A 24,593-nucleotide genomic window follows, 5' to 3' on the forward strand; every position below is an offset into this window, starting at 1 on the left:
AAAAAATTCAATAAACATTTATTCAGTGACTACTAAAGGCAAGGTACTATATTAGGTGTTATTAACTCAAAAGGCACACTGACATGGTCCTTGATATTAAGGAACTGAAAGTTCTTAGAAATTAGATTTCACGGCTGGTTTTACATATATCCTCTAACCTCAAACTAACACAGGTAACTGCTACACAAATACATGCATATACATATGTACACACACACACACATATATATATATGTAAACACATATGAATATAGGTTGAGGGGGAGAGCCACTGAGATGCTAACTTACACAGATTGCTGTATACCATGTTTATTTAAAAATAACTGCCACATATCCCCTGGAGCAATAACATTTTCCTATTCCAGAAATGAACCTGAATAGAAAAATTCAAAGGTCCTTTCCAGCTTTACCCTATTAATTCATTGAAAATAGAAGTCCTGATAAATAAAGTGTTGAGATCAGGATCTAATTTCAAGATTTAATTTCTTATTAGTTGCTATACTTTTCAGACCTATGTTTAATAAAGGGTACCAAAGTTGCAAAACCAACCCATTTCACTTTCAGAACCTTCAGTTTTATCGTCAAGTTAGTAAATTATCTGTTTGCAAGTAAAAGCTCCAGTAAGGGACAGATATCATTTCTGCTCTGAGTGTTCAACAGACTAAAAATTTAATTTTCTTTGGTAACCAAAAATGTTTCTTACGTCAAGCACTGATCCAGAGAGATCAGCTCGTTCAAGATTTGCACAGCAGAGATTAGCGTGGGCAAGATTGCAGCGGCTTAAATTGGCCATTTTGAAGTTAATGTATCGAAGGTCCAAACGAGAAAGATCAGCACCACTGAAGTTTAAACCCTAAAATTAAAAACCACAAACTGTCACGATATTTAAACCATGTGTTGTATTAAATTCAATTACAATAGCTAACCACCATGTTTTTTAGAAGTAATTGGCAGTTCCGTCATTTGGAGTTCGTTACAAAACATGATCAAATGGAACTTAGATATATAAAATTAGTGTCCTTAATGGGCCCTCCTTAAACTCGACTTACATATAACATTAGAATGCATCCTGGCTGTGCCTCATTTATGTGCAGAAGTTTCTAAAGAGAGATCTCTGCTGGCCACATACCCGTTGATAAGTATTATTTTTTTATTAAACCTGATTGTACTTAAATTATTTTATTAATTCAATAATTCAAGATCATTTTATTTTTTTAAAGTGAGTATTGTGGTTCTTAAAATCATTAGTGCTATAATACATAAAGGTAAAAGTATCGTCCACTGGTTAACCATACATAACAACTGTACAACTGAGTTTATTTTTATTGCTGCAATTCCTATGCATTACTCAAAAACTGCTGCATGAGGCATCATTAGACAATAAAAAAGAGTATTACATCTCTTTTTCTGTCTAACCATTTTGGGAGTAAATCAATGCTATGACCCATAACTAAAATATATCTTGCATGACAAAAGAAAACAAGGCAAGAAAAAAATTCCCAGAAGAATTTAAAACTTTACTCACAGATTTGCCTACACGAATAACTCATGTAAAAGTCTGCTTTAATTACCTGGCAACGCAATTCTGATTTGGTTGGAGTGGCTAGCAGAAATCGGACAAATTCCTTTCGAGATATTGGTGAATGATCTTCCGGTGGTTGAGAATTCTTGAAAAGCATATTGACAGATCAGTGGAGCATTTTGGGAGATAGCTACAATACACGTAATACTTGGGTAATGTAAAAAGAGCCTTACCTTTATTGCCACTTCTAGGTGTTCAATCAATGAGTCAATACCAAAAAATCTTGCTTCTTCTAACACACCTATCATAATAAAAACAATTTGACTTTTATAGAATGCTATTCATTGTAATATTTACAGAATCATTTATAAAAAAATTCCATAAAGTTAAATTCTCACAACAGAAGTGAAATACAAGTAGGCTATCTATCAATATAGAAGAAAAATAACTAATGTTTAGAACATATATATGTATATATGTATATATAGAATATTTAAAAATATTTGTAAACAAAGTTTTTCTAAATAGTTTACATACAGCAAAAGAAAGAAGACTAATGAATTAGAATGAAAGCTTTCCATATTACAAAATTATTTCTGAAAATTAAATAGGCCACAGACAAAGAAGTCCTAACATCACACATTCCTAAAATAACTGACACAGTGATTTGTAAGCCCAATAATAAATGACTAATTCACCTAATCTTAACATTTCATTGACTTTTTAAAAAAAATTTATTTATTTTTGGCTGCATTGGGTTTTCGTTGCTGCACGCGGGCTTTCTCTAGTCGCGGTGAGCAGGGACTACTCTTCGTTACGATGCGCTGGCTTCTCATTTTGGTGGCCTCTTGTTTTGGAGCATGGGCTCTAGGAGTGCTCAGTAGTTGTGGCACATGGGCTCAGTAGTTGTGGCTCATGGGCTCTAGAGCACAGGCTCAGTAGTTGCGGTGCACAGGCTTAGCTGCTCCGTGGCATGTGGGATCTTCCCGGACCAGGGCTTGAACCCGTGTCCCCTGCATTGGCAGGCGGATTCTTAACCACTGCACCAACAGGGAAGACCTTCATTGACTTTTTTTTTTATATATATATACTTAACACAGTCACAGTACCATGGGTTTTTTTAAAAAATAAAATTAATTAATTAATTAATTAATTTTTGGCTGTGATAGATCTTCGTTGCTGCGTGCAGGCTTTCTCTAGTTGCTACGAGTGGGGGGTTACTCTTTGTTGCGGTGCATGGGCTTCTCATTGCGGTGGCTTCTCTTGTTGTGGAGCACGGGCTCTGCACGCGGGCTTCAGTAGTTGTGGTTTGCAGGCTGTAGAGCGCAGGCTCAGTAGTTGTGGCGCACAGGCTTCGTTGCTCCGCGGCACGTGGGATCTTCCCGGACCAGGGCTTGAACCTGTGTCCCCTGAATTGGCAGGCGGATTCCTAACCACTGCGCCACCAGGGAAGCCCCTTGAGTTTTTGAATGAAGTAGATCTGAATCGGTTTGTCAGAGATCTTTTAGTTACTGAATCAGAATATTACAGAAGTGAATAAATGTAAGACAGCTTCAAAACAAAAGTCAGCAGTATAATTCAGAAACCTTTCTTATAGGAGAATCAATTTTAAATAAAGGATTTCCAGGGGGCTCACACACGATGGCGGAATAGAAGGATGTGGAGCTCACCTCCTCCCACAAATACATCAGATATACATCTACATCTGGAACAATTCTCACAGAATACCCTCTGAACGCTGGCAGAATATCTCAAACACCCAAAATCACATGAAAGATCTCCTCATAACCAGGTAGTACATGAATAAAAAAAAAGGCATTGGGATGGGACTTGCACATCTGGGAGGGAGTTGTGAAAGAGGAAAGTTTCCCGCAACCTGGAAAGCCTCTTCACAGGTGGGGAGATCAGCCAGGACAGAAATGGAGCTTTAGAGGCTCAAAGCAAAGTGCAGCAGCTAGCTTATGGCAGGCAGGTCAGAGAGAGACCTGCACAGATGGTCCGGGTCACTGCCCTGTGCTCCCCAGCCTGAGATGTGCAACTGCTGGTGTGGGCGGGAGCTGAGTTCTGAAACTTGGGTTTCAGAGGACAGACCCAGGGAGAGGACCAGGGTTGGCTGCTTGGAGAAAGCCTGAAGGGGCTGGTATGGGCTGCAACCAGGGGTGTATGTAGAAGAAGCCCAGGCCCAGCATAGAAGCAAAGCCCTTTTGTTAAGGAGCATGGAAGGGAGGGACAGGCCTGCCATAGCAGCCTCTTTCTCCACACGCTTTCAGCTGACTCAGCACTACCTGTAGGAGCTCTGGGAGCGTGCCAGCAGGCTGCCCACATGCAGATGTGGGGCTGAAATCTGAGCCCTCTGCCCGCTCCTGTGCAGATCTACCCCACAGCCACTGGCTTTGTATACTCAGCGCCTGCAGGACATCCAAGTGGACAACAGGTGCTCCCGTGGCTGGGACCAGTCTGGCCTTAGCAGCTCTGTGGTTTGTGGGTGCATGCACGCAGAGGCTGGGCTGGAGTCTGCGCTGCTTCGATAGCTCCAACAGCGGGTTCAGGTGTGTGACTACTGTGGTCCTGCTACCTCACTTCAGTGGATCATTGCCAGCAGACCTATGCTGGTGACTTTGTGAACACAGCGCCTGAGGGACACCAGGGCTTACTGCCTGCGTTCTCACGGTTGAGGTGGGACCGAGCGCAGTGCCAACAACAGTGTACTTTGTGAGCCCATACGATGGGTGACGGGTGACAGCACAGAATGCACTCCCTGGTGGAGAGTTCCGGAGGAGGAATACTCAGGGGCTCCTCTCCCTGGGCATACTCCAACCCCGACTACCTCACACCACAGCTCAGAAACGGATCTGGGGGCTTCTACTGCAATAACTAGGGAGCAGACCCTGCCACTGAGAGGGCTGTGACAACCACAGAGCAAAGAGGAGGCCCCACTCAACATCCAGTGTAGCCTTTGGTCACCACAACATCAGTCACACCCCCTATCAAGGGGATAATGGCCAGCACACACTGAGGAAAGAGGTGGCAGGTATACATCCGGAAAACAGCCCTTGCACCAAAAATTTTAAACCCACACAAGCTACACAGGGACACTTCCACATACTAATAGCCCTCCAAGACCACAGTAGATAATTGTCATAAACTCATAGAGTAAGAGAAATATAAGTAAAATGAAGAAGCAGAGGAACCACTCCCAGAAAAGATCAAGAGAATTCCCCGGAAAGAACAAACAATGAAACAGATCTGCTCAGTCTAAGAGACACCGAGTTCAAAAAAAAGATAATGAAAATACTGAAGGAACTAAGAAAGGTTATCAATACAAATGTAGATTACTTAAAAAGGAACTAGAAAGTGTAAAGAGGAGCCAAGGAAAATGAGAAAACTCATTCGCCAAGATGAAAGCTGAACTAAAGGCAATGAATAACAGGTTGAATAATGCAGAAGAATAAATAAGTGATCTGGAAGATGGAATGATGGAAATCCCCCAGGCAGAACAGCAGACAGAAAGCCAAATGGAAAAAAAAAAAATTGAAAGCAATTTAAAAGACCTATGGGATAATGTAAAGTGTACCAATCTACACATAACAGGCATCCCAGAAGGAGAAGAAAGAGAAAAGGGGATTGAAAATGTATTTGAAGAAATTATGGCTGAAAACATCCCAAACTTAAAGAAGGAAACAGATACACAAGTACAGGAAGTACAGAGGGTCCCAAACAAGATGAACCCAAACAGATCTATACCAAGATATACTATAATTAAAATGGTAAAAGTTAAAGAGAGGATTCTAAAGGCAGGAAGAGAAAAAACAAAGGGATAATTACAAGGGAACCCCCTTAAGGCTATCAGCTGATCTCTTTACAGAAATGTTGCAGGCCACAAAGGAGCTGCAAGATATATTCAAAGGACTTAAAAGGAAAAATCTGCAACCTAGGATACTCTACCCAGCTAGATCAACACTTAGAATAGAAGGAGACAGAAAGAATTTCTCAGACAAGCAAAAACTAAAGGAATAGAGCAATACTAAATCTATCCCTAAAAGAAATACTGGAAGGTCTTTTCTTAGTAGAAAAGAAGTAAGAATCTGCAGGAAAGAGAAAATCACAATTGGAAAGTAAATCACATAAATAAGCCAGTATGCAGTTTTAAAAAAAATAATAATCATAAAATAAAATAATTTTTTTGTGAAAGTGATAACCACAATGAACAGCAAAAGGATAAACGTGAAGACGTAAAAGAGGACCTCAGAATCATAAAAGGTGGGGGAAGAGCGTAAGAAAACGTAGGTTATCTTTTAGAATGTGTTTGAGGTGATATCACTATAGATTCTAAAGCAAGTACATATAGGAAGGGGTTAACATACTTGAAAAACAGGGTGACCACAAATCAAAGACATACAATAGATGCATAGAAGCAAAAGGAAGAGAACACAAGCATAGTACAAAAGGAAATCATCAAACGATGAAAGGAAAAACAAAAAGAAAAAGAACAAAGAAGAAATACAAAAATCAACTGGAAAACAAGCTCTACAATAGCAGTACTTATCTATCAAAAGTTACCTTAAACGTCAATGGACTAAATGCTCCAATCAAAAGACACAGAGTGGCAGAGTGGATTAAAAAAACAAGAGCCTACAGAAGATGGCGCTGGGGGAGGACGTGGAGTTCATGTCTCCCCACAGCTAAGGTGCCTGCCAGATGCGGGTGGGGGACCTCAATGCCCAAGGGGACAGAAGGAACCCCCGAGTGACTGGGTAGGACATGGGGGGAGTGAGGGGGAGGAGAAGTGGAGGCCAGACAGGACCGGCGCCCCTGAGGGGTGACTGGGGGGGGGGGGGAGGGGTCCCCACGCCTGGACGGACCCTCAGGGGCTCGGAGAACCAGGTGTTTCCCCTGCCCAATCGGCCAGGAAGCGTGCAGGGCTCCTGGGCAGGGTCCTCAACCCTCCAAGGCCCCCTCTGGGCCATTTTGTTTCTAGGGGCACAGGGAGGAGGCGGGGGTGGTGGAGAAGGGGAGAGGTGGATGGGGGAGGGGCCCTCTGTGATAGGAGGACCAGGGGGGGCATGGAGGTTGTTTCACCCACTCACTTGTGCCCGGGAAGCCTACTGGGCTGTTGGGCCTGGTCCTCCGTTTTCCTGGGCCCCCTTCTCTCCCAGGCCCCCTCTGGCCTCATGGGTCCTAGGGGCATGGGAGGGAGAAGGGGGAAAGAGAAGGAGAGGCAGACAGTGGTGGGGGGAACCCTCAAGGACCGGAGGATCGGGGAGGTGTGGAGGGTGTTTCCCCAGACCACTCAGCCCGGGAGACCTGCTGGGGTCCCAGGCCAGGTCCTCCACCCTCTGAGGCCCCCTCTGTGCCACGCTGGTCCTGGGAGCGGAGGGAGGGAGGAGGTGGGAAGGGGAGGAGAGGTGGATGGGGCGAGGGGACCCTCCAGGGCCGGAGGATCAGGGGAAGCAACCCAGGCATTTCCCCTGCCCACTCAGCTCCAGGAAGCCTGTTGGGCTTCCGGGTCTGGTCCCTTGCCTTCTGGGGCCACCTCTAGCCACGTGGGTGCTGTGGACATGGGAGGGAGAAGAAGAGAGGCCAATGGGGAGGGGCCCTCTGGGACTTCCCCTGCCCACTTGGGCTCAGTGAGCATGCTGGGGTCCTGGACCTGGTCATCTGCCCTCCAGGGCCAGAGGCACTCCTGGGCCCCTCCTGCTGTGTTGAGTCTAAGACCCTGCCCCAGGGCCTTTTCTGGCCCTGTGGGTCCTAAGCATAGGTCCCGTCCACCACCTAAACCCCACCCCTACCTAAGCCCCGCCCCCCACAGCCAAGGCCTTTTCTGGCTTCCCCCCCCCCCTCTTTATTACTACTGTGGTTCTGTTTTACCTTCCAGTTGTTGTTTCATCTATATTTTTATTTTTTTATTCTTTCTAAGATAACTGTTAGTTTTCTAATCTTATTATTTACTCTTTCTTACTGTTCTGCTCCTTTTTTTCTTTTGTCTTTTTGGCACCTCGCACGGCTTGCAAGATCTTGGTTCACGAGCTGGGGGTCGGGCCAGAGTTCCTGCAGTGGGAGCTCCGAGTCTGAACCACTGGACTAACAGAGAACCTCAGACCCCAGGGAATATTCATAGGAGTGAGGTCTCCCAGAGGTCCTCATCTCGGAACCAAGACTCAGCTTTACCCAACAGCCTACAAATGCCAGTGCTGGAAGCCTCAGGCCAAACAACCAGTAAGACGTGAACACACTCCCACCCATCAAAAAAAACCAAAAAACAAAATGAGATGACAAAAAATTATGTCACAGATGAAGGAGCAAGGTAAAAACCTACAAGACCAAATAAATGAAGAGGAAATAGGCAACCTACCTGAACAAGAATTCACAGTAATGACAGTAAAGAGGATCCAGAATCTCGGAAATAGAATCGGAGGCACAGATTGAGAAAATACAAGAAATGTTTAACAAAGATCTAGAAGAACTAAAGGACAAACAAACAGAGACGAACCATGCAATAACTGAAATGAAAAATGCACTAGAAGGAATCAATAACAGAATAACTGAGGCAGAGGAACGAATGAGTGAGCTGGAAGACGGAATGGTGGAAATAACTGCGGAGGAGCAGACTAAAGAGAAAAGAATGAAAAGAATTGAAGACAGTATCAGAAACCTCTGGGACAACACTAAACACACCAACATTCAAATTATAGGGCTCCCAGATGAAGAAGAGAAAAAGAAAGGGTCTGAGAAAACATTTGAAGAGATTATAGTTGAAAAATTCCTTAACATGGGAAAGGAAATAGTCACCAAAGTCCAGGAAGTGCAGAGACTCCCATACAGGAAAAACCAGAGAAGAAACACACCAAGACACATATTAATCAAACTAACAAAAATTAAATTCAAAGAAAAAATATTAAAAGCAGCAAGGGAAAAACAAAAAATAACATGCAAAGGAATCCCCATAAGGTTACCAGCTGATTTTTCAGCAGAAACTCTGCAGGCCAGGAAGGAGTGGCAGGATATACTTAAAATGATGAAAGAGAAAAACCTAAAACCAAGATTCCTCTATCTAGCAAGCATCTCATTCAGATTTGATGGAGAAATCAAAAGCTTTACAGACAAGCAAAAGCTAAGAGAATTCAGCACCACCAAACCAGCTTTACAACAAATGCTAAAGAAAATTCTCTAGGTGGAAACACAAGAAAAGAAAAAGACCCACAAAAACAAACCCAAAACAATTAAGAAAATGGTCAAAGGAACATACATATTGATAATAACCTTGAATGTAAATGGATTAAATGCCCAAACCAAAAGACACAGACTGGCTGAATGGATACAAAAACAAGACCCATATATATGCTGTCTACAAGAGACCCATTTCAGACCTAGGGACACATACAGACTGAAAGTGAAGGGATGGAAAAAGATACTCCATGCAAATGGAAATCAAAAGAAAGCCGGAGTAGCAATACTTCTATCAGATATAATAGACTTTAAAATAAAGACTGTTACAAGAGACAAGGAAGGACACTACATAATGATCAAGGGATCAATCCAAGAAGAAGATAAAACAATTATAAATATTTATGCACCCAACATAGGAGCACCTCAATACATAAGACAAATGCTAACAGCCATAAAAGGGGAAATCGACAGTAACACAATAATGGTAGGAGACTTTAACACTCACTCTCACGAATGGACAGATCAATGCAAATGAAAATAAATAAGGAAAAACAAGCTTTAAATGACACAACAGACTGGATAGATTTGATTGATATCTATAGAGCATTCCACCTGAAAGTGGCAGAATACAGTTTCTTCTCAAGTGCACACGGAACATTCTCCAGGACAGATCACACCTTGGGTCACAAATCAAGCCTAGGAAAATTTAAGAAAATTGAAATCATATCAAGCATCTTTTCTGACCACACACTATGAGACTGGAAATCAATTACATGAAAAAAACTGTAAAAAAACACAAATACATGGAGACTAAACAGTGTGCTACTAAATAACCAAGAGATCACTGAAGAAATCCAAGAATAAATAAACAAATGCATAGAAACAAATGACAACAAAAACATGATGACCCAAAACCTATGGGATGCAGCAAAAGCAGTTCTAAGAGGGAAGTTTATAGCAATTCAATCTCACCTAAAGAAAAAAAAACAAACAAACTATCTAACCTTACACCTAAAGCAACTAGAGAAAGAAGAACAAAGAAAACCCAGTCAGTAGAAGGAAAGAAACCATAAAGATCAGAGCAGAAATAAATGAAATATGAAAAAAGAAAACAATAGCAACGATAAATAAAACTAAAAGTTGGTTCTTTGAGAAGATAAATAAAATTGATAAACCCTTAGCCAGACTCATCAAGGAAAAAAAGGGAGAGGATGCAAATCAGTAAAATTAGAAATGAAAAAGGAGAAATCACAACTGACACCGCAGAAATACAAAGGATTGTAAGAGACTACTACAAACAATTATATGCCAACAAAATGGACAACCACAAAGAAATGGACAAATTCTTGGAAAGGTACAATTTTCTAAGACTGAACCAGGAAGAATCAGAAAATATAAACAGACCTATCACAAGTAATGATGAAACTGTAATTAAAAATCTTCCAACGGGGCTTCCCTGGTGGCACAGTGGTTAAGAATCTGCCTGCCAATGCAGGGGACACAGGTTCAAACCCTGGCCCAGGAAGATTCCACATGCAGCAGAGCAACTAAGCCCATGCGCCACAACTACTGAAGCCTGCGCACCTAGAGCCCATGCTCCGCAATAAGAGAAGCCACTGCAATGAGAAGCCCATGCACCACAACGAAGAGTAACCCCCGCTCGCCGCAACTAGAGAAGGCCCACGTGCAGCAACAAAGACCCAGAGTAGCCAAAAATAAATAAATAAAATAAATAAATTTTTTTAATAATTATAAAAACAAACAAACAACAAAATCCCTTAGCGTCCTTACTGATGAAATCTAAATCTATTTAGAATCTAAAATCAGAATGTATGGGGTAGATATATACCTGAAAGACTATCTACCTGTGTAGATATATGAGTGTATATTTACACTCATATGCATGTAAAAACATTTAGTTTTAAAAATGGAAAAGATACTTTTACTTTATGAAAATATACATTACTAAGCAAGTGAAAAGAAAATACAAATCCTAAAAAGTGTGAGGAATTACACTGAAAACTCACCCAACAAATTAATCCCATCGTTTACAATGAGCTGTCCGTGACGCAAGTAGTTCAAAATGGGTTCAAAGTACTCAGGACTTCGGTCAATTAAGAAAGCTCCTCTATGATCTTGCTTATTTCCCCACACACCTGTGGGACCATTAAAATGAAGAAAGCCCCCCATAAACAAAAAACAAAGTTAGAAATTTATAGAAGGAAAATTGTGTAACATACTAGTAAGTTTTTACCCTTGTAAAAATTATTACTGATTCCATTAAAAAGTACAGAAGGACAGGAGTTATAAAGTCAATACAACTACAAACAGATCACACAAAATGTGATCTCACTGCACTCACCTTTGTCCTTAAACATGTGGGCCAGCATACTGTCAGGTTCTTTATTCACTAAAGTGCTCCTAAGAATTCAGGGAAAAAAATTGATTTCTCCATCTGTCTTTATAAACAAACATATTTAAGTCAAGAGTATACTTGATCCCAGCTGCTCTCTCAAAAAGATGCATGCTATAACCTGGGAGGAGTGATGCTGGGAAACAAAAATGTGCAGTAAGTTGCCATTTATCAAAATCTCTTCTAATCTGGCACTTCCTTTGATTTAAATATTGGTTTCGTTGCCTTTAATTTCAATGCTGATCTATCCTTCTAACAAGCTACTGTATCACAATTTTCTTGATCGAAACTTACATTTTTCTTATGCCTTTAGTATAAGCAGTTGTAGTCTACAAATTTCAGTATTGTTAAGTTTTTACTTGTGTTGCATGTATACTACTCAATATTTTAAAAGCATATTCTAAAAACAGTAAGTTCATGCTTTTCATGCTTTCTCTGGAATGACTTGTGAACCATTTTCTACTCTTAGAAAAAATTTTCTAAATATTGGCTTCAAATCACATAGTATATTTAAGCAGCACTGGAATATCTTCTAAGGAAATCAGCAAACTGAAGGAGAGAACAAACAGTATATAGTACCCACTCAGCACACACATACACGTGCACCTACCGTGTGGTTGTAAAGTACCGCCCTCCAACATTTAATGTTAGCCAGTCTGTGTGAGATCCTGACAACCCTTCCGGTACTTTAGAATCTGTCTGAGGGTCTAGAGACGACATGTAGAAAAAATAAACATTAAGTTGGGGGGGTTTGGGGAAGATGGCAATAGTATAATTTTTTAAACTAAAACACACACATAAAAGCATGCCAGAGCTACTAGGACAGGAAGCCCTATACCCACAGACAGTATCTAAAACAAAACTAGGTGATAAGGTATCCCGCCAACACCGACAACTAGAAGAGCAGCATGGCGTCAGCATCCTTGACGGAAGAAGCATCCTTGACAGAAGAAGCATCCTTGACGGAAACAACAGGGTATGTGATGATCCTAAGAATTCCAAAGTAACCCACAAATGCTCACTTCAAAACTCGGCAAGTCTACTTGAGAACAGCCGAATGGAAGTGGGAGGGGTGTGCCCACTCCAACCATGGGTGATTCAAGCAGTCTGCAGTAAGATCTGAAGAGGCTGAAAACGAACTCTCAAAACCCACCCAGCCAAAGCTCCCACCTAGGACAAAGTCCCACACTGAGGATAAGATGTTGGGAAAAGAATCCAAGTTGAACAGAACAGAGACAACAGAGACAAAAGGAAAAGGAGTCCAGATAAAAGTCAAAAAAGGTCAAGCAGAACCAAAATATATTAGAAGGTGACTTCCATATTTTTTAATACCTCATAAAAACAACATAAAAGGGACACCTAGAGCCATGAAATTACAAAAACTTTCCTAAGTCAGCTCCCTTCTCAAGTTAAGGAAAACTAATTTCATGTAAAAATGAGCAACAGAAAATCCCATACAAGATTATTAAAAGAATAGGCAGAATTACATCCCTATAGATACTGAAAATGTGCCAGATAATGAAAATGTGCCGGAAAGAAATGGCCACAAAATAGGTAAACTATAATATTCCAAATATGCTAAAAGAAGTATATAATACAAGGTATGAAAAAGCAACATAAACCAGAATCACAAAATTCAGAAATGAGGCAAGAGAACTCAGGAGAGAATTAGAAATAAAAACCATTTCAGAAATGAAGATTAAACTAGAAGAAACACAGGTGAAAGAACACCACAGATAATGCCTTAAGGAAAATAAAAATTGAAAAGAGGAAAGCTTTAAAAATCAAGAAGAAATGAAAAAAGAGATGAAAAGGATTTAACAGAAGATTTCAAATATAGAAGACAAGTGTAGAAGATCCAACACATATACAATAGGAGTCCTGAAAGGAGAAAATCAAAGCATGGTAACAAAATAAATACATAAAGTTCAAGAAAACTTATCTGAAATTAAAAAAAAAAAAAAAAAAGATGTGAAACTACATACTGAAAGGGCCCACCACATACCTGAGAGATTCAACCCAGAACAGCTCAGAACACCCAGAAATAGTATACTAAAATTACTGTACTTTAAAGAAAGAGAATAATCCCTTGGGTGAGCTAGGAGAAATTATCACTTATGAAAGATCAGATTTTTTTTTGATACCAAAACTCTATGTCAGAAAAAAATGCAGTAACATATTTAAGATATTTAAAGAAAAATAATGTGAACCAAGGATTTTTTAACAACTTGAGGTATAATTGAAATACAATAAACTACATATCATTAAAGTTTGCAATTTGTTCAGTTCTGACATATGATTTTATGACCAGTCAAACTGACTTTCAGGTATAGAAGCCACATGCAAGATGTCAGAGAATATAGTTCTCACAAGTTCTTTATAAAGAATCTACTAGAGAACAAGTTTCAGACAACCACTCGAGGCATCAGTTTAAGGACTGGAGGAGTAAAACTAAGTGATGGTTTTAAGGGAGAGAGTATAGTATACAATGGTGTGTGTGTGTGTATGTATATAGTATATAATAATAATATCTGACAGTGGATAAACAATACGATTATTTTTTAAGTAAGGAAAGAAAGGAATGAGCATATTAAAAAAAATGTTTAACTGTCTTTAGTAGTCACATTGGTATTAAAAGTATTGGTATTATTATTGAAACTTTTATGTGTATTTTGTGTAGGATGAAGGAAATGAGTAATTATGTGACATTACAACTCCATCACTCCCTACGTCCTTGGAAACCAGGATTACTGATATGCAAGAAAGGAGACATAGATGTAAGCTAGAAGATGTTAAATAAAAATATTATAATCCTAATATAAACCAAAGTATTAGTATGAACCCATGAGATATTTTACCTGTTTATATGTTATATGTGATATAAAGCTTTATAACATATAATATTTATTATATATGAATTTTATCCTCTAGCTAGCTATGTATTTCCAACTCTGTTCACCAAAAAGCCTAGTAATCATGACGAACCCAGTAGCAGCAAGCCTCCCCAGCACCCAGGTTGGGTCTTGAAATGACATTTTCCACTAAAAGAAATCAAGGCTTCCAAGGAAAAAAACACTGATTTGGGTTTAGGACAAGAGAAGTATAAGATGAACACTTTGTTATTCCAGATAGCAAGGAAAAGACTAATGGGGTTGTGTTAAAAGAAGAAGGACATGAAGGGATTTCCACTGGCCAAAAGTAAAATAATCTAGGTATCGATAAATGCAGAGGATGAAAACATACCAAATATTTTTAACTCTGAAAGTTTGTAACGATAAAACAAAACCCACTAATCAATCACTTTTTGTTTTGTTGTTTGTATGTATGCAATGAACCAATTAAGTGACCACTGCCTGCCAACCCACTCTGTTAGGCTAATGGATAAGAAAAGATGAGAAAAATTTTTTGTTCAGTCTTAAGGCAGAAACAGAGAATATGCATTTACTTCTAAGTTGCTGTGTGATGATCTTGAGCACTACCTCCACTCACCAAATACAATTATTGTGAAGGCTTAAAGAAATACTTAAATATTCAGGGTGTGATTGTCTGGAACTAAATATATCAAATATTCGTTAAAGAATATTTATTTAAGCCTCAGGCTCTTTCCTTTGAGATATACACTGTATAAGCTTTCTTCGAAACTGAAGGGTAGTGTGTGTGTGTGTGTGTGTGTGTGTGTGTGTGTGTGTGTGTGTGTGTGTGTGTGTGTGTGTGTGTGTGTGTGGTTGCTACCAAGTCACTTTTGACTGATTTGATTTAACTGCTGTGAATGACTGGCAAACATTACTTTTTCAAGCAATATATGCTTAAAAAATATGTAACATAACAGAGATTTTGATAACTACTATCAAAGAGAAAATTTCAAAACAAAAGTTATAGTTCTAAAATCAAAACCACCCTATCATGTCATAATTAATGAATATGTGCACATCCAGAGCCTTTTAACAGCACGTAAAATATGAGGTATCCATACTAAAATATGATCATCTAATTCAAGTTAGAAATTTACTTTCACACACACCCCCAATGCAGAATCAAGAAAGGTATGAAGAGCTGAATACTGCTATAAGACACCTTGTAATGTTAAGCTTAGTAAAGCCATGTAAAATATTTGCCATTTCATCTTTATTTCGGCAGACAAAATTGGCTTTTAAGGAAGTCACTTACCAATAAATGGTTCTCCTTCACACACAAACAAAACATCATCATCCCTGGGGAAATCAAAATTTAAAAAGCCACCATCAAAATCCAGAAATCACATTAATTATCTGTTGACTAGAGGAACTATTCCTTAGAATAATGTAGAAGATCCGTTTTGCTATCTATGTGGCCAAGAAGTTGACCAAGTTCCAGTGTTTTTTGTTTAAACCCAGGTTGTTTAAGCCTCTTCCTGCTCCAAAATTCTATGATCTGATGAGAATGGAATGAGGTGAACTAGACACTTGTTTTAAAGAGATAAATCTGCCGAGGGTATGTAAAAACCAAAACCAAAAAAAAAAAACAAACCCAAAACCACTATTGTGGTGGATCACTGATGAGTTAACTCTACTTATTCTATTTTATTAACTTAGTATAATTTAGTTAACTCTAAATATTCTATTTTATTTAGCAAGTTTTCACCAAAGTAGGTCTCTGTGATGTTTATAAAATTCAAAGTGCTTAACCCCCTGACTTAACTGCCTCTGGATTTAAATTCAAAGAAGATCCTGCACATGAAAGTACTTTTGAAATGGAAAAAACAAAACGAAACCCACTATACAAATTATGTGAATTCAGCTTTCTTATCAATTGGAGAATATACTACTGAAGAATGTTATGCTCAAAGGATATGATTAAAGCTATAGCCAACTCTTCTTTTTTCACTTTAATTCTATAACCCTAAATAAATTATTAGGGTTTTTCTGCCACATCATCAGCTGCTTTGTGCTTTGGAAATGAAAATAAATTTTCATATTAAATCTAAGAAGAATATAATTGGAAATAACTCTGCTGTAAACACTCACCCACTATACTCACCTAAATGTAAATGAATACCCATAATTCAAAAATCTGGATTATCAGTGTATATCCTCCTTCCCTGCTCCACCCCACCGTACGATTAGTATAAATGATCAGAGCTTGTACTGTGAACCACAAATTATTAAACAGGTAGATATAATATAAATATATACTTGTCCTAGCTCTTTTTTAATTGAAGTACAGTTGACACACAATATTATGTTAGTTTCAAGTGTACAACATAGTGATTTGACAATCAAAATACATGAAATGATCACCACGATAAGTCTAGTAACCGTCTGTCACCATACAAAATTATTACAGTGTGCTGCCAATTACATTCCTGTGACTTATTTATTTTATAACTGGAAGTCTGTACCTCTTAAGCCCCTTCACCTATTTCACCCAACCCCGCCAGTCTCCTCCCCTCTGGCAACCACCAGGTTGAGTTCTAAATAGGTAGATATTTTATAGTTCAGAAGGCTTCAGTTATGACCTTCTTCAATTACGACCTATGTTGTAGAAATTTTTATTTCTATAAGAATATAAATTATATTTCTGTAAGACATCACAGGAACACATAGAATTTTTCTTGGCAGCAGAGTCTGTGTTTGTTAAGGAGAAATTTAGGTTGATGTAAATCATTCAATTATCCATAGAAACACATAGAAGCTGGGAGATAGATATTGAAAAACTAAGAAACTCTTCTAATTTATTTAGAATTAAAATCTTTATCTTTTAAGTCTATAATCTTTTCTACTTGTTCACCATGTCAGTTAACTTTTTAAGACTAATATGAAAATTTGTTCTCCTCTAATTAACAAAAATCAACTATTAAATGTATGCCCTGGGTAAGTCATATAACTTCTCAGATATTTAGTTTCCTCATTTATAAAACAAAGGGACTAGAAGTGTTTAAAGGAAGTATGCTATATTGAAAGGTTATTCTGACCTGGGTTTAAGTGAATATTAAACTTTGTATATACTACCATAATTTAGAACATCATTAACTTCACAACATCAATTTTTAAAAACCTACGCAGGGACTTCCCTGGTGGTCCAGTGGTTAAGACTCCACGCTTCCAACACAAGGGGTGTGGGTTCGATCCCTGGTCAGGGAACTAAGATCCCACATGCCTTGCGGCCAAAAAAATAAATTAAAAAGTCCATGCTTTGCCGATTAAATGAGGTAACTTGGGCAAAGCAAATACAACTTAACTGGCACAGAGTCAGTACTTAGTTTGCGTTCCCATTCCATCGTCTTTGAGCCCCCTCCTGCTCCAAAATTCTATGATCCCAAGAGGATGGAATGAGGTGAACTGGACATTGGTTTTAAAATATGCCTGGCATACTTAAAAAACAAAACCCCAAACAAACAAACAAACCAAAACCACTACTGTGGTGGATCACTGGTGAGTTAACTCTAGTTAAAATGCTATCTTATTTAGCCAAGTTTCCACCAAAGCAGGTCTCTGTAAACGCTTATAAAATTCAAAGCATTCTTAGGAAATGAACTGAACAATAAGCAGTAGCATACAAAAGAGATCAATTAAGTTTCTAGTATTAAAAATTCATGTCTTATTAGATCCGTTTCTAGTAACGTAGAGATTCCTCATAGCCATATATGAACTCTGCAGAAAGACTATGAGTATACTGGAATGTATTCAGGGTTTTCTATCTGATCAATGCATCGTAAGTGCAAATTACTTAAATTCCAAACAGCAAATTCTAGGCAATCATTTGCCAAAATCCTGTATTCTTAACAGTGATTAAATACTGCTTAAGGGAAACAGCATAGCACCAAGAAGCTGAGCGCACACTGTAGACAGCTTATAAAAAGGTGAAGGTTACCTGATCAAAGCAATATCATCAATCAGTCCACCTTTCCCATTATACACACTGGTGGCTTTTATGCCGAGTTTATTGCTGGCCACAGAAAGCAAATCAGATAAAGTTCCATATACAGCGACCACCTGTAAACACACCAGATTAATTTGAACAACTTACATAATCAATTTTGTCACTCACAAATTAAAAACCACCACACTATAAACAGGTCTAAAAAATCAGATTATCACATAAAAAGAGATTTTGAGAGGTTCTTAAAAGTTTCTCTTTTTCTTTTATGACTGAAATATTTACTTAGTGCCTAACACTGCTGAAATCCAAGACTAGAGAAATCGTCTCTAAAAACAAACTACAATCTTACAGTATGTTAAACAGTGCTCCAGTTCTGACATAAGAGACCCGCACTTGAATTTAGATTCTGACATTTTCTAGCTGTCAGCTCAAGACAAATTATTTAACCTGTTTATGCTTCTGTGGCTTTAACTAGAAATGAGGAAAACAGTTACACCTGTATCAGAAGGTTGTCACAAGGATGAAACGAGTTAATGCATGATAAGAGCTTCACAAAGTGCCTGAGACCTATTAAGTCTTTAAGATGTTGCTTTTACATTATTCCTTTCGTAAAGGAATGGTTTATTTTTTTAAACAGGAAAAATTTACTGTTTATTATAACATTTACCACGTCAACTACCATATGAAGTTAATGACTTCCCACCTCATTTAACTTCAATAACTATATACTGTATAAAAGCCAGACTTTGGCTAGCATTCTTAAGTACAGCGTAGACCTGGGTTACAATGAATTGCTCCGTCCTGCTTTAAATCAGGCACAGTCTGACACTTGTGCAACATACATGCAGTTGCTCAGGTAGGGGGTAGACACTCTGTACATGCAGTGAAATTTTGCTCCAGCCATAACTGTAACTGTGTATAGTTGTACCATTACCAGTCAGATCTCTGAAAATTATGAATAAAAAAGCGGGTGAGGAGCTGAACCTAAAGCATGAGCAGCCAGCTGACTTCCCACAGGATGCTGGATAAAGGTGCCATATGAAATGGAACCGGGCTAGTCTTGTTCAGTGGTCACTGGAGTACAGCAGACAGTGAATTTTTCGTTAAGTAAATGAAGTGAACAGTCAAGTGTGGAGTGAGTTGTTTGCCAATAGGAGTGTGTAGTGTTTCAACAGCAGAGTACAGACATTCCAACTCTTTCTCTCTTGGATCATGACCTATGAGAAGTGTTGCAAGCTGGGGCATTTTGGGGAACTGTGGTAGGCAAGCAGAGTTTAAAGGGAACTACGTGGATTATTAAAGATAATGCACAGCCCAAGTGCTCATAAACGTGTGAATGGATAAACAAAATGTGGCATATCCATACGATGGAATATCATTCAGCTCTAAAAAGGAATACAATTCTGATACGTGCTACAACATGCATGAATCTTGAAAACATTATGCTAAGTGAAATTAGCCAGACATAAAAAAGGACAAATATCATGTGATTCCACTTGTATGAGGTACTTAGAACAGGCAAATTCATAGAAAGTAGAAGAAAGGTTACCGGGGCAGAAGGGGTAATGGAGAGTTACTGCTTAATGGGTACAGAGTTCCTGTTCGGGAGGATGAAAAAGTTGTGGAAATGAAAAGTGGTGAGGTTACACACATGAATGTACTTAATGCCAATGAAATGTACGCTTAAAATGGCTAAAAGGGTAACTTTTATGTTGTGTATATTTTACCATATGATAAAAAAGATAAGAGCACAAAGCACCTGGCCGAGTGTCTTACACCCAGCAGGCACCACCATAAATGATTGAAGCTTGAAGAACATGTGTCCCCCGTATTTCCTATCATTTTTCACCTTTGTAACAGAGCCTGGAATTCTAACCGTTATTGCAGATACGAGTTCCAGAGGAGAAAGATTTAGAAAATTCTTAGTATAATAGCAACTATGACAAGAACGCTGTTGTTAGAAAGGAGGATCTTCTTACTCTCCCCTCGCGGTTCCCAGACTGTAAAAGGTGTTTTGCATTTGCTTTGGTCGTCGCTTGGCTCTTTGCTTCTTGTATAGCTTCACATGGTTTTCTTTCACTTGACATTATCCGCTCCTTGCTCTAACATTAACTTTCTCCACCCATTTTTTTTCACTTCTCTCCCTCAAGCATCATGAAATGGTTGGAAATTCAATGTATCTCTCTCTATATTATGCTCCTGAATTTAAATATTAGAGCATACCACTTTATCTAACTTATTTTTCAAAAATACATCAAATTAAATTGTTATTCGATTGACTTGATTTTTCCTGTGGGTCAGTTGTTTCCTAATGAAAATACAGGCCACCTGCCATGTTCAAAAGCCACGCTGTCCAATTTGGAAGCCACTAGCTACAAGAGGCTATTTAAGTTTTAATGTATTGCTATTAATTAAAATAAAAGTCAGTTCATCAGTTACAACAGTCGTATATGAACTGCTCAATAGCCACAATGGCTAGTGGTTACCATACTGCACAGCGCAGACATGGAGTATTTCCTTCCTCACAGAGCGTTCTATCGGACACTGCTGCTTCAAAGAGCAGAATAAAGTCAGGAACAAGGAAACAACTATTTTAATTGTTAGGCTTGACCATGCCATAGCAACTCACAGTAACCAAGTGGTAGAGTCCAACTCAAACCCTGTTGTTTTGTATGGAAGGTTGAGTAGTTACCATCTTTCTTTTCTCCCCATTGAAGTCAAATTTGATTATAAGATTAAAAACAAAGCCACACATCACACAGTTTGGCAATTTCAGGGCAATCAAAGTACAACAGGTGTTTCCTTGTAGGCTGCAATACTAAGGAGCACATTCTAGATACAAATTGAGTTCACCTTTATTTTATCATCACTTAAATAAGCCCTCACATAGTATTGAACACAATTTATCATTACCCCAAATATTTTCTAACCTGACTTCCTATCTAGACTGTAAAGGTTTAATAATAAATTTTTAATTTGTAAAAAGTGGTTATTCATTCGGTGAATTTAGGTAACCAATAATCCCTTGTAATGCTGATGGGCAGCACTGAAGTACATCCCTGTACTACCCACATCTCTAACATCCAGAAAAGAACTGCAGCCAGTTTAAAAAGACGGATCCTCTTAAGTGTCACAGTATCTGGTTTATAGTAGGTCTCTGATAAATGTTTCTTGAATGTCAGATGAAATTTTCATTGCTTTCAGAGTGTTGAACGAGGACATGCCTTTTCTGTGTGTGAGTCAGTTATATTTGTCTTTTCCACTGACAGTAAGTTAAAAAAAAAAACAAAGTACACAGTAGAAATGCAATTCTAAAGTGATGTTCATACAGTTCATATGAGTATGGAAAGTGGCTATCTTTGGATAGAATTAAGGTTCACTTATGAGTTTTTGTTTTGTCCTCCAGATTTGTTACAATGAACTTCTATTATTTATGCAATAAAGGAAAAAAGTTTTAACTTAGGGTTTCCCTAGCTCTAGATACTAGATTTACAAATAAGAATTATTTTAGCAGTTGACAAGTAATCTGGTAATGGACAATTTTCTTTAAGTGAAATAACCAAAGGGCCATCAATTAGAGAAAACAGCACTGAAATTACTGCAAAGAATCTTATAGCACTGAAAATCTGAAAATTTACCTTAAGTTGGGCCAACATACTTGCTTTTCGTTTGAAAGGCATTTTTAGCATTTGTTTTCAACAAGATCACTTTAGCTGACTCTCTGGGGCATACTAACAAATAACTCACAAATAAGACTGCAGACATAATATTTTAAATCTCTTTTATATAAACCAATGAGAATATCAGATTTTAAAATGTGATATACCTGTAAAAGATTTTATGTTTGTGAGAAAGTCTCAAACAGACTGGCACATGTACCCTTCATTATATATCAACTCTGCTGGGAAAAAGCAACATTGGAAATCTTGTGTATCATGGATATGACCTTTAACCGTTATTTACTAAGCTTACTTTAAGTCCTCAGAGAGGCCAAGCATTTATAAAACGATCACGCTTACAATGGCTATTTGCTTCACGTGTGTTCTACTTCCTAGTGTGGACTTGAAGTTTCCATGCCACTGTGATTACCCATTTTAATAACCTAAGCACTATACTTCGAATGGAAGCATTCTATGGAATAAACTGAGAAGCATGTCTATTAAAGTTTATGGCCAAAAAATAAATACATAAAGTTTATGGCCACTATGTTATACTACTATTTAACTTAATTCTTTCTAAATTTCAGATCCCACGACAAGTGAAAGCTATCCACCAATTGGGAAAGTAAATGGTACACTGTGCCTACCAGGACAGATCAGTTTAATCAAGTTTTAATCTGTCTTTAAACACTGTTTTCAAATTGTAATCTATGTTATTCAAATTTAAAAAGTAAAACCTGCACATGTATTTAAAACATGTTTTTTTTAATATGCCCACCATAACTATTACATAATACACAATCAATAAATAATCATTGAATTTATGCAGGCCAATTTACCCAACCGACCCACCAATCACAATAACTAAATGTAGAATCAATTTACTCTGCCTACACTTTTAGTTTAATACATTTAAAAAATTAACATGATTTTATTCCTAAAAAAGATGACTACATCAAGAAGACAAATATTAAAATATTTAAAAATTTTAAAGTCTGACAACAGCAAATGTTGAAGAGGATATGGATCAATGAGAGGGTTTATGCAATGCTGGTGGGATATAAATTACCACAATGACTTTCAAAAACAATTTGGCATTATTTAAAAAAATTAAACAGTCACATACCTTAATACCCAATAATTACAACTTCCATATATATCCTAGAGCAGTGGTTCTCAAAAGTGGGGTCTCTAGACCAGCACCATTAGGATCACCTGGAAGTAGATTAGAAATTCAAACTCCTAGCCTCACCCCAGACCTAGTGAATCTAAAGCTCTGGGGAATGAGGCCCAGCAATAGTTGCTCAATTCCTCCAGGTGATTCCAACACATGCTAAAGTTTGCAAACCACTGCCCTAGAAAGATGCTTGCACTTGTGTGCACCAGGATATACAGTAATACTCACGGCAGCACTGTCAATTTCATTGCAAAATATAAAGAAAATAAACAACCCAACTGTCCACTGACAGGAGAATGGATAAATTGTGATAGTATTTGTATATACTTTGTATAATTATTATAAAGCGGTGAAAATGACTAAACTATCAGTATGTGGGACAAAATGGATGAAATCTTAGAAATATTATACTGAATGAAAAACTCACGTCCAAAAAGACTATGTACCATGTGATACCAATTTAGGATATGATATATCCCAAAGCTGACAAAACATATAGTTTACTTATACATACATACGTGGCAAAACTATTTACTGAAAAAGAATTCATGAAATTGGCTGCCTTCATGGGATAAATATAGGAAAGTAGACAAGCACATTAAGTTTTGATAATATGCTATTTCTTGAGCTGTGTGGTAAGTTTACTGATATTCATTATATTATTTTCCTTTTAATTTTTATGCATATTAGTATTCTTTATTGTATCCTTTTATATGTATCAAATACATTTTAAAAACGTTTAAACTCGAAGAGCAGGTTTCTTATTAATGTTTAGATTTCAACAGACAAAGCTTTACATAGATTTCCACCTTTCTTCAACTCAACACAATGAATTCAACTCTGGAAACTCTGTTAATACCAACAACACATTTCTGACCTAATATCAAAGCCAGAAGAAAACAGGTCCGGGACCAAGACTGTAAACATCAGTACAGAATTAAGATCTATTTCATATCCCACTGTATCTGCAGTGCCTGGCATGGTTCCTCCTCAAAGACGGAACTCAGTCTAAGTGTCGACTGAATGAATGAATAAGGTATACACAAGGCCTACAACTGGCACAGCACATTATTGAATATTCTCAATTTAAAAAAAAAAGCAACTTATGTCCAAGATGCACGGAAACTTTGAATTTACATCGGGTTGCTCAGAAGCCACTCACTACATTCCGAGATCTAAGTTCTCACTTCATATTCCTCGATGCCAACTATTACACAGAATATTAAAAGAACAACGGGAATTCTGAGGCATATGGAGAGAGGATGAAAAGGTTCAAACCCGACTCTTCTGGAGCAACTTAAACAAACTAAAATGTAAAGATCCCATTTTTTTTAGAAATATGGCCTTCAAATGTTTTTCACTACGTACCCCTTAAGTAAAACGTTTTTGGGCATGTGCTCAAACATTTGTATACTTATTTACTTATTTATAAAGTATATACCACTGTCAGGAAGAATATAATTTCCCAAATGATAAGAGGACTTTTATTGACTTAAGGCGATGAGTCAACCAGTAAAAATCCCGTAAATATTTATCATTAAATTTAGTGAACTCCTGCCAAATTCAAGGTTGACTTTATACATTAAAAGAAAAAGGAAAAAAAAAATCTGAAACTGTCTTTGTGTGCTGGAAAGTATTTTGAAATCTCTTGCTAATTGAGATGACCTCATCCTATTATTGGCTAATATCTCAAAGAATGACATACACTTGGGGAGCAGTTTACTGTTAATAGCAGTTATTAAATAGGACTTCAAATAGTCTTCTTTAAAATTTGGGACTTTTTGCCCTCTTCTCCGA

General features: G+C 38.0%; 1 protein-coding gene across 4 annotated transcripts in view; it reads right to left on the bottom strand.

The window, feature by feature from the left end:
• The window catches only part of KCTD9 (potassium channel tetramerization domain containing 9), a 60,745-nt gene that overhangs the window by 32,504 nt on the left and 3,648 nt on the right, over positions 1-24,593 (bottom strand). The window contains exons 2-9 of one of the 4 annotated variants that reach the window (XM_082468996.1): positions 17,952-18,073; positions 15,270-15,313; positions 11,713-11,809; positions 11,052-11,110; positions 10,717-10,845; positions 1,756-1,823; positions 1,572-1,667; positions 704-853 (exon numbers count right to left, since the gene is read on the bottom strand). In XM_082468996.1, coding sequence (XP_082325122.1) covers positions 704-853; positions 1,572-1,667; positions 1,756-1,823; positions 10,717-10,845; positions 11,052-11,110; positions 11,713-11,809; positions 15,270-15,313; positions 17,952-18,073 — 765 coding nt within the window. Of the gene's footprint in view, positions 1-703; positions 854-1,571; positions 1,668-1,755; positions 1,824-10,716; positions 10,846-11,051; positions 11,111-11,712; positions 11,810-15,269; positions 15,314-17,951; positions 18,074-22,745; positions 22,835-24,593 lie in introns of all 4 variants that reach the window. The other 3 variants (XM_082468998.1, XM_082468997.1, XM_082468999.1) reach the window with 3 other exon arrangements.

This window comes from Balaenoptera physalus (genome assembly GCF_965194825.1).
Source record: "Balaenoptera physalus genome assembly, chromosome: 7".
In the NCBI taxonomy this organism is placed as follows: domain Eukaryota; kingdom Metazoa; phylum Chordata; class Mammalia; order Artiodactyla; family Balaenopteridae; genus Balaenoptera; species Balaenoptera physalus.